Genomic DNA, 10,530 nt, shown 5'->3' on the forward strand with positions numbered 1-10,530 from the left:
GATTATGAAGCTCTCACCCTTAACCCTTTTGATGTTGATTTGCAAATTCAACTTGCCAAGCTTCATCATGACAAGTAGGTTTCCGATAACTATGTTGCTTGACTCAGGGCCCAAATCAAAGCTCACCTCCATTGGTTGGAGGTTGGTGATAAGGCTTTTAAAGAATTCTTTTAGGCTCTTAGAGCCCATCATACCAATTTTGGGATTAAAAAGATTAAACAAGGAAATTCTATTCTCTCCAGTCTCCCTAACATCATGCAATCTTTTGTTCACCACTATGAAAATGTGGTTGCTTTGCAGGGAAATTTGGTTGCTCAAGAGAAAGCCCTCAGAAAGTGTATTACTATTACTCCAAACCACCTAGCAGTTGAGCAACAAACTTTCTTTGAGAGGCTTCTCACCATCTGAGACCTCAAGGAGGAAATTTTTTCCATGGCTAATGACAAATCCCCTAGGTGTGATGGGTTCCCCTATGAATTTTACAAATACCTTTGGGAGTCTATTAGTCTAGACCTACACAAAGTCTATCTTGAAGCCTATCATTCCAAGAGTCTAGGAGCTATTATTAATAAAGGAAACATCAAATTCATACCTAAAGCTAGAGATCTTGAAGATATCTCCAATTTGTGACCCATTAGCTTGCTTAATGTGTTAGATAAGATTATTGCCAAGGCAATTTCTCTCAAAATCTGCCATCTCCTACCTTTAATTGTGCAACCAAAGCAAACTAGCTTTATTAAGTCCAAGTATATTCTTGACAACATCATTGATGTCTAGGAAGGCATGGAGTGGGCTCGCAAATCCAATCAGCTGGCTGTGTTTTTGAAAATTGACTTTGTTAAAGCTTATGATTGGATTGAATGGCCTTTCATCTTAGGTATGCTTCAAGCTCTTGGTTTCGGCCCCAACTTTCTTCAGTTTGTGGAAATTCTTTTTGGAGATGCTAATTCTTATATTACTATTAATAGCTCTTAATCTGAAGCCTTTGGGCTCTTTCATTCCATCGAGCAAGGTTTCCCTCTGGCTCTAGCTTTATATGTTTTCACTGCTGAAGGTTTTGGATACTTGCTAGCCCACTTCGTCTCTTTTGGTTTGGTTTGTTACATTTCCTTGCTAGATTGCTCCTCCTAGTTGGTCAATGGACACTTTGTTGATGATTCCTTTCTCACTCTTTTGGAGGACAAGGAAAACATCTCTAATGCTTTGCAATGTGTGGATACCTTTTGTCAAACTTATGGCTCTACTATTTATTGGCACAAAATGCTCCATTTTTGGCAATCTTTTCTTCTAGCTCCACCATGGCTTGACCAATTCCAATGGAAATGGGTCACTCACAAGGAGATCTTTCACTTCTTGGGAATCTCTTTTTCCTTTCAAGCTTCACCAATTGAATTGTGGAACATTGTGCTTATCAAGATTGAAAAGAAGCTTGACTATTTGCTTACTAAACCCCTTTCTCTTGCAAGGAAATACCAGATTTCCTCAAAGATCTTGGCAGCTACGTATGTGTATTATTCTTCCTATTGAGATCCTTCCAAAGCCCCTTATCTAAAATTAGAGTGATTTTTACGTGACTTTCTTTGGGCTTCTAGTTCTGACCACCATGGTTTTTACATAGTGGCTTGGGATTTTCTTTGTGTACCCAAAGAGTATGGAGGCCTTGGCCTTCTTTCCACTTAGAAGCAAGGGCTTTCCCTTTGTGCTAAATGGATCTTTCATGCCATTACTAGAGTTGAAGCTTGGAAAGTTTTGGTTTGACATTGCATTTCTTCTGGGTTTCCTATTAACAAGCCTACATTGAAGGGGATTAGTTTTCAAACCCTTCTTATCATGAGAGAACCTAAGCACATATAGGTTTCTTTTGTTATCAAGAGGATCTGGAAAGCTTGGGAAGTTGTCAAGCCTTGGGTTCACTGGTCTAGTGATGGGTTATAGGATGAGCTCTCTTTAAATCAACAGAATATTTGGTGGTATCCTCTGTTTTCCACACAGGGTGTCCCTCTCACTAAGACTCAAGGTGCTTGTGCTCTGCATTTTTTTAATCGTGGCATCAAGACCCCTAAGGACCTCTTTTCTAGGGTCTCTTAGGTCCAATTCCATCTTACCCATTCATATCAATAGACTTTTGATCTATTGCTTTTTGCAATTCTAGATCATTTAATTCATAAGGTGGGTATTTAGTCTGTTCATCCTTGGTGGACTGACTAGAAGTGGTATCCTGTCACTCCCTTCACTAGCTATAAGCCAAGATTGGGGTATTGATGTCTTTCTCTCCATTTGTCGATGGTGGATACCCTTGACTAGTGCTGGCATTTGCAGTCTTCTCTTTCCCAATAGAGAAAGCAGTTTGACACTATAAGGAAATGCCATTACGAAGCCAGGGATTGCTCACTTTGCTTGGTGCCTAGTTTTTCAAGGTCTTCTTGTTAGGCCTTGACTCAAGCATATTAGGGTTCCAGATCCCCGATGTCCTTTCTACAGGCAGCCAGAGACTTTCTTGCATATTTTTTGGTTTTGTAAATGTGCTCAACAATATTAGCACTAGATTCATCCTTTTTTTAAACCCTTTCAGCTAGAACCCTTTTCTTGGCATATGGTTATTTTGGATGACTCCCACAAGATTCCTAAGAAATTTACTCAGATCTGGCATACCTTCGGGATGGAATTTTTTTTTACTTTATGGAAAGATACGAATGTTTTTATTTTCACTCATAGTTTTCTTGACATAAATGTTGCTATGTACACTAAAGCATGTATTTATGTAGTCTTTCCGCCACCACTCTCCCAATGGTTGTGGTGGAGGTTGTGTTGTTGCTTAGTTTCTCTTCCTCGTGGTGGCATAGGATGGTCCCCAGGCCTAGTGGCTCCCCCTCTTGATGCTAGACGTCTTTTTTTTGGTAAATGGCCCATTTGCCTGGAGTTGGCTATTTCACCTTCACAGACTGATAACAAAGATGAAGCCCAAGCCCCCAATGATGTTGCTAATGGCTAGATTTTTCTCAGCCTACCTACCAATCCTAGGAATGACTAGGGATTTCATGATCGGGATGAACCACCACCCTCAGTTGGCACTGCTTGGGCAACTTGAGGTTGTTTCTTATAGTTTTTTTTGATGCATAGTTGTTGATTCTGACTCGGCCATGTGAACTTTCACAGGGTGATTTTGTATCTAAGTATATTATTTATTAATAGAAAGGAACTATTCATTAAAAAAAAACTCTTAATAATTTACCATCCAACTAGAGACTAACAAGACCTGATTTTGTGTTAGAAATATTAATTTCTACTTAGAATTAATCATCATTATTAGATGTTTCTAGATTATTAGGTTTACGTTTAGGTTGTGTCAACTGAAGTATTTTTTAGAAGTTTGGTCAGCTGTGGTATTTTCGAGAAATATGTAGATATTTTGTCTTGTCAGCTAATGCTAGATTTCTCTGAAATATTGTATGCTTGCCTATAAAAAAGGCACAATGTATTCATTTGAAATCATGGTGAATGAGATATAATTTATTTTTTATTGTGCTATAGCACATTGAGTTTGGTATTTTATTATTTTTCATGTGCCTCTGCCCATCTATTAATTGGTATCAGAGCAAGGTTAAGAAGAGGAGTTTGAAGGATTGTGCATAAGAAGGATTGTAGCAGAGAAAGGGGATAGAAAGTTATTATGAGATCTGTAAGTTTTTTATTTACCCAATCTATGGTTTTTTATTTCTATGATTTTTTTTTATAAGTTTCTATCAGGCATGGCTTCAGGAAGTTTTCAGGCTTCAATTCCAATGTTTTCTAGAAAGAATAATGATGATTAGATTTTTAGAATGAAGCTTATATTTGATTCTTATAAGTTATTAGATATAATCTTAAATGGTTATGTTGAACCCATAGATGAGTCTACTTTAAATAATAATCAAAAGATAAAGCTTGATGAAAATAGGTAGAAGAATAAAAAAGCTTTGCAGATTATTGGACAAGCTTTGGATGACTCGGTTCTTGGAAAAATTAAGCTAGCTATTACAACCAAGCATGCTTGGGACATTCTTGAGACTGCATATCAAGGTACAAGTAAAGTAAATATTGTTAAATTGCAAGCACTTAGAAGAGAATTTGAGAATTTACAAATGAAGGATTATGAGTCTATAGAACAATTTTCAAATCATGTTATGAATGTGGTTAATCAAGTAAGGATGAATGGTGATGGGCTTACTAATCAGAAAGTTGTAAAAAATGTTTTAAGAAGTTTGCCTCCTAAATTTGATAATATTGTGGTTGCAATTGAAGAATCTAAGGATTTAACAACATTATCCATAGATGAGGTGTTTGGATCCTTGTATAATCATGGAGATGGGTTGAATAAGCATAATGGTAATTCATTAGAGAATGCATTCAAAACACAAATGACATTTGGTAGAAGTAGAGGAAGAAGGAATTCTAGATTTAGAGGAAGAGGAAGAGGCAAATATATTTTTCAAAAGGAAGAAGAAAAGAGTCCAAATCCAGGAGGAAGGAGAAATCAATACTTCAACTCAAGGGGATGCAGTAATAGTCAAACATCACAAAGGTATGATAAAACAAATGTTCAATATTATTATTGCAAGAAGTTTGGACATTTTGCAAATGAGTGTAGAAAGAAACAAGCTAAAATGAGCAAGGAAAATGCAATTTATTTTGAGAGTAGTTCTGAGACATTGTTCATTACTTGTAATGTAGCCCAAGAGAGTTCAAATGGTTTTTGATTTCTAGATAGTGGTTGCAATAATCATATGATAGGAAACAAAGATTTTTTTTAAAGCTTGGACAGATCAATTAAATCAGAAGTGAAGTTGGTAAACAATGAGATAGTGGAAGTGGAAATGGTATAATCAATGTTATACCAAAGTATGGTAAGAAATCTATTTCTAATGTATACTTTGTACTTGGCTTGAAATATAATCTTATAAGTGTGGGGCAACATAGTCAAAAAGGATATAGAGTTATTTTTGAAAAAATTGTGTGCAGTATATTTGATATGCCTCCTAGTAACTTGGTGATTGCAAGGGTAGAAATGACAAATAATAGAATGTTTCCACTTTAGATGAAAAGCAATATGATTGATGAAATTGCAGCAAGTTTCAAGGCAACAAGTCAAGATCAGACATGGATATGGCACTTGAGTTATGGTCATCTAAATATCAAAGGATTATCTTTATTGCAAAGAAAGGAAATGGTAAGAGGCTTACCCCCAATTGAAACATCATTAAGTCCATCTAAAAGTTGTATTTTGGCCAAACATCATAGAGAGAGTTTTCCAAAAGGGATGTCATAAGCAAGGGTGCCTCTAAAAATTGTGCATTCAAATATACGTGGTCCAATGAAAATGCCATCATTAGGGAGGAGCATTTATTTCTTAATAGTTATTGATGACTTTAGTAGAAAGACATGGGTTTACTTTCTTAAATACAAATATGAAACTTTTGGAAAATTTAAAGAATTCAAGGCTTTTGTTGAGAAACAAAGTAGTTTACCTATCAAGGTTTTGAGATCTAATAGAGGAGGAGAGTATAAGTCAAATGAGTTTTTTAGATTATTGTAGGAATCATGGAATCAAAAAGTAATTTACTACCAGTTACACACCATAGAAAAATGGTATTGTAGAGAGAAAGAATAGGACAATAATGGAGATGGCAAGGAGCATGTTGAAAAGTAAGAATCTTCCTAATGAGTATTGGGCTAAGGCAGTTTCTTGTGCTATTTATATTTTGAGTAGGAATCGAAGAAAGATTGTGAGGGAAATGATTCCACAACAAGCATGGAATGGTACGATTCATAGTGTTTCTCATCTCAAAGTATTTGGTTGTATTGCATATGCACATGTTCCAAAAGAAACTAGAAGTAAATTAGATGATAGGAGTGAGAAATGCATTTTTGTTGGCTATGATGAGCAATCTAAGGCATATAGGTTGTTTAATCCTATCACCAAAAAAGTCATTGTGAGTAGGGATGTTGTATTTAAAGAGGATGAATCTTGTGGTGGAAATACAGATACAAATGTTATAGGTGCTGAAACAATACCATATGATGAGAAGGATAAAAAGGATCATGAAGATCAATAAGATCAACCAAGTAACCAAGAAGGAACTCCACCACAAAGTCCACAAGGAGATCACTTAGAAAATGAAGTTGAACATGGAGAATCTTTGAATTCATAAGTAATGATTCAAACCTTATACTTGCACAATTGAGATCAAGGATTACAAGCAAGAAAACTAGAAGCTTGAGTGAGATTTATGATCAAGGAAGTAAAATAGATTTGCAATCAAATTTTGCTTTAATTGCTCAAGATCCTATATATTTTGAAGATGCAATTAAGGAAAGAAATTGGATTAATGCAATGAATGGTGAAATAGAATCTATTGAGAGAAATGATACATGAAAATTAGTTGATTTTCTTAAGAATAAAGATTGTATTAGTGTTAAATGGGTTTATAAGACTAAGTTTAAAGCTAATGGAGATGTAGAAAAATATAAGGCAAGGTTAGTTGCTAAGGGATTTTCACAAGAATATGGGGTTGACTATAATGAGACATTTGCACTTGTAGCAAGACTTGATACTATCAAAATAGTATTATCTATTGTAGCTCAAAATAAATGGATGGTTCACCAAATGGATGTCAAATCAACATTTTTGAATGGATATTTGGAAGAAGAAGTCTATGTGCAACAACCACCAGAATACAAAATAAGATGACATGAAGAAAAAGTTTATAAGTTGAAGAAGACACTCTATGGATTGAAACAAGCTCCAAGAGCCTGGTACAACAGAATAAATTCAAGAGAAGCTATAATAGAATAGATTCAAGAGAAGCACTAGTGGACCTACATTATATACCAAGATCAATGAACAAGGTCAGATTTTGATTGTTTGTTTATATGTTGATGATTTGATCTTCACAAGCAATTTATCTATCAACATGTTTAAATCAGCAATGGAAAAGGAATTTGAAATGATAGATCTAGGATTGATGAAATATTTTCTTGGCATTGAAGTTACTCAAAATGATAAAGGTATTTTCATTTTCCAAAGTAAATATGCAAAAGATATTTTGAAAAGATTTGGATTGATAAATTGCAGTTCAATTTCTACACCTATGGTAGTAGGCACCAAACTAAATAAAGAAGATATTAAGAAAGGTTTTGACTCAGCTATATTCAGAAGATTGGTTAGTAGTTTGATGTATCTCATTACTACTAGACCAGATATTATGTATGGAGTGACTTCAATCTCTAGATTCATGGAATCAACTAAGAACTCACATTGGCAGGTAGGAAAAAGGATTTTGAGATACATTGCAAGAACTATGAATCATGACATTTTGTATTCTACTTCAAATAATTTTCAATTAGTTGGATATACAGATAGTGATTTTGTAGGAAATACTAAGGATAAAAGGAGCAAATCTAGATATGCATTTCATCTTGGGACAGGTGTTGTGGTAACTCTCTCATCAACTGAAGTAGAGTATGTAGCAGGAACAACAACAACATGTCGAGAAGTATGGATGAGAAGGATATTGAAAGACTTAATGTAAGCTCAAGATGGACCTACTATAATCTATTGTGATCCCAAGTCTGCTATTTTACTTTCAAAGAATCATGTGTTTCATAGGAGGAAAAAGCATATTGACACAAGATATCATTTTATTAGAGAGTTGGTTAATAACAAAGAAATTAATCTACAACATTGCAAATCATAGGAGCAACTTGCAGATATCTTCACTAAGGCTTTAGCATAGGAAAATTTGAGATTTTGAAGCATTAGGAATTGTAAATATTCATGATGTAGATAGTAGAAATTAGCGGGGAGTGTTAGAAATATTAATTTCTACTTAGAATTAATCATCTGTTATTACATGTTTCAAGATTATTAGGATAAGGTTTAGGTTGTGTCGGCTGAAGTATTTTCCAGAAGTTTGGTTAGCTATATAGTATTTTTCAGAAATATGTAAATATTTTGTCTGTCAGCTAATGCTAGATTTCTCTAGAATATTGTACACTTGCCTATAAAAAAAAGCACTATGTATTCATTTGAAATCACGATAAATAAAATATAATTTATTTTTTATATTGTCGCAGCTGTTTTGTTGTTTTTCCTGTGCCTTTGCCCATCTATCATTTTGGAAGTCTTTCCCTCTAAGTATAGATGATGAAAGATTATTTAAAATATTATTTTATGAGACAAATGTTTTTGACCGGTGCCAAGACGGTTTCAGAAAACCCACAAAATCTTAAAGAATATTAAGACATATAGATAGGTTTATATTTCAATTTGATTCAACAAAAGTCATGATTTGACATTCTCTTCTCATTTTAGGGTTACGAATTGCTGCATATAAGCTAATAATTTTAGACATTTGATAGGCATCCATCTACAGAGAACCAAAAAATTATGATGGGATGGGAAGAACATATTGCTAGAATTGCAAAATGCGTTGTGGAGAATCAAACCGCAAAACGGTACGTGTAAAAAAATTGTTTGCTACCCAAATTTTATATTGACTATATTATTTTTTAGGGTTTTTATATTTGGAAGAGAATATATCTTTGAAGTCAATATAGAGAGAGATTTTTTTATGACTGATATTGCAGGTTGTATGATATTCATGTGAAGCTTCAAATGCTCAGCAGGTATTATGTGTCCCCCAAATTTGTATACATGGTAGGTGTATAAACCATTTCAAATCCCTTCATTGTTAGGCCTATGGAAATCCTTTTCTGAAGCAGAGTTAAAAATTCTATGATGTAGTAAGATAGGAATTTTTATTTTTTTTTAAATTGATTTTACAAAAGAAAAAAAATTGTGATTTTCAATAAAATTATATGATATATGAAAGCAAGAGAACAAAAACAAATTAAATGGGTTATATTGATAAAAAAAATTATTCAATCAACACTTAAAAATTCTAAGTAATAAACTGTGAATTTAACTAATAATGTTGCTATTTCTAGACTCTGGTAGACGAGCTCAAGCAACATTTGGATGAGAATACAAAGAGAAAACTAGAAAATCTCCACATTACTTACAGTGTGAGTTCAATTGTATTTGAGTTAGTACACACATTACTTCAAGAACATGTTTATATAGCAATTCAATAATATTTTGAGAGGGGTGTTGATAAAAAGAGTCACTTTCCCTCTGATGGAGAATCTTTGACACAAAATCAAAGAGAGGGAGGACCTACTGAAGACATTAAAAGAAAGGATAATCTTTACTCCATGATTGAAGGTGAGAATTTCTCTTAACAAGATGTTGTAGGAGTTTTATGGGAAGAATTGTATTTTTTTTAATGATTACTTTAATGCAAGTGCTGCTTTTATGGCAGAATTCGCAGCAAATTTCATGAGTCTCTATAGAGCTGCTAATATCCAGAAGAAATTCGTCACTGAGAATGAAAATGTATCATAATTTGTACTTATCAAAATGTTGATTTGAAAATATGAATTGTATGAAGATTTGGATCTTGTTAATTAAGAAGAATGGATTGATGGTAACACTAACAATGTTGAAGAGCAAGTTCCTGCCAAATCGTTGGGAGGGTTTTTTTGAGCTTTGCAAAATGATTTTTTTAAATTTATTCATATATAGATAGGTGTTAAGAAACATGCTGCCAACTTTAACTAGTTACTTTGATAAATTTAACTAGTTACTTTGATTCTGAAGGAGCAAAGAGGCAAGTATAATAGGTTACTGGAGATGAAGGTTTTGTGTTTTGTGTTTTGTATTTTTGTTGGAAATATGTGTGCATCTTGTTGTGAAGTTTTTACACCATCACACCATAACTTTTGGGACCCCCTTTTCTTCGATCGCCTTGATAATAAATAATTTTTTTGAAGTTGTCCAAAAATTTTCAATTTGGACACCTTCAAGTCAAGAAGGAGGAGGTTAAATTTATTTTTCACCTAGTGTTTAGCTCAATTTTTTGAAACTGGCAATTTTATCCTTAGGTTGAACAAATTTCAAAGAGGACATTTTTTCAATGGTTAGAATAATATTCCGCAGGATAAATTTACAATTTTTTAGACTTAGACAATTTATTTTGAAAACTAGATGTAATTGTATAATCTTGAGATATTTTCAAAATAAAAAATCTTTTTAGATTTAATTGTTTCAAAAAAAATTTAATTTTTTGGTGAAAAGAAAAGTTTGTGATAGCAAAATTGAATTGAAAAAATCAATTTTGGATGTTAGAGAAATGATTTATTTTGCTAAACAAAAAATTAATTGCATTGTAAAATCAAAAATGGATTAAATTGCAAAATCTTGCATTAAATTGGTTAAATTTGCCTTGAAGATTTTAAAATATCAATTTCTTTTGGTAAATTAAAGTTGAAAATCAATTTTAGCTTGCTAAATCCAATTTTAAATGATATTTTAATTACTAAAACATTATTAAATGGAAATTTTAAGGCTTTCTTAATTTTATTTTTCAATTTTGGTCCTAACCAGCAATTAAATATGCTAATTTTACTATGGAAGAGGTAATTTTAATGATG

The 10,530-nt window shown here is 33.2% G+C and overlaps 1 protein-coding gene across 1 annotated transcript; it reads left to right on the forward strand.

Moving 5' to 3' along the window:
- Nucleotides 1-783: 783 nt before the first annotated feature.
- LOC149541968 (replication factor C subunit 3-like) lies at nucleotides 784-9,442 on the forward strand. The gene is made up of 6 exons (XM_089795671.1): nucleotides 784-917; nucleotides 8,398-8,493; nucleotides 8,626-8,695; nucleotides 8,986-9,063; nucleotides 9,160-9,262; nucleotides 9,360-9,442. The coding sequence occupies exons 1-6, from the start codon at nucleotides 784-786 to the stop codon at nucleotides 9,440-9,442; spliced, it is 564 nt and encodes a 187-aa protein (XP_089651797.1).
- The last annotated feature ends 1,088 nt before the right edge of the window (nucleotides 9,443-10,530 follow it).

Source organism: Cupressus sempervirens, chromosome 8 (genome assembly GCF_028749045.1).
Source record: "Cupressus sempervirens isolate cs-2001-9-10 chromosome 8, ASM2874904v1, whole genome shotgun sequence".
In the NCBI taxonomy this organism is placed as follows: Eukaryota; Viridiplantae; Streptophyta; class Pinopsida; order Cupressales; family Cupressaceae; genus Cupressus; species Cupressus sempervirens.

Coding starts and splice junctions, on each gene's coding strand:
- LOC149541968 (XM_089795671.1), top strand. CDS start 784: ATGGAGTGGGCTCGCAAATCCAATCAGCTGGCTGTGTTTTTGAAAATT. Junction 8,494..8,625: donor GAGAATCAAACCGCAAAACG/GTACGTGTAAAA, acceptor CTGATATTGCAG/GTTGTATGATATTCATGTGA. Junction 8,696..8,985: donor CCCCCAAATTTGTATACATG/GTAGGTGTATAA, acceptor TGCTATTTCTAG/ACTCTGGTAGACGAGCTCAA.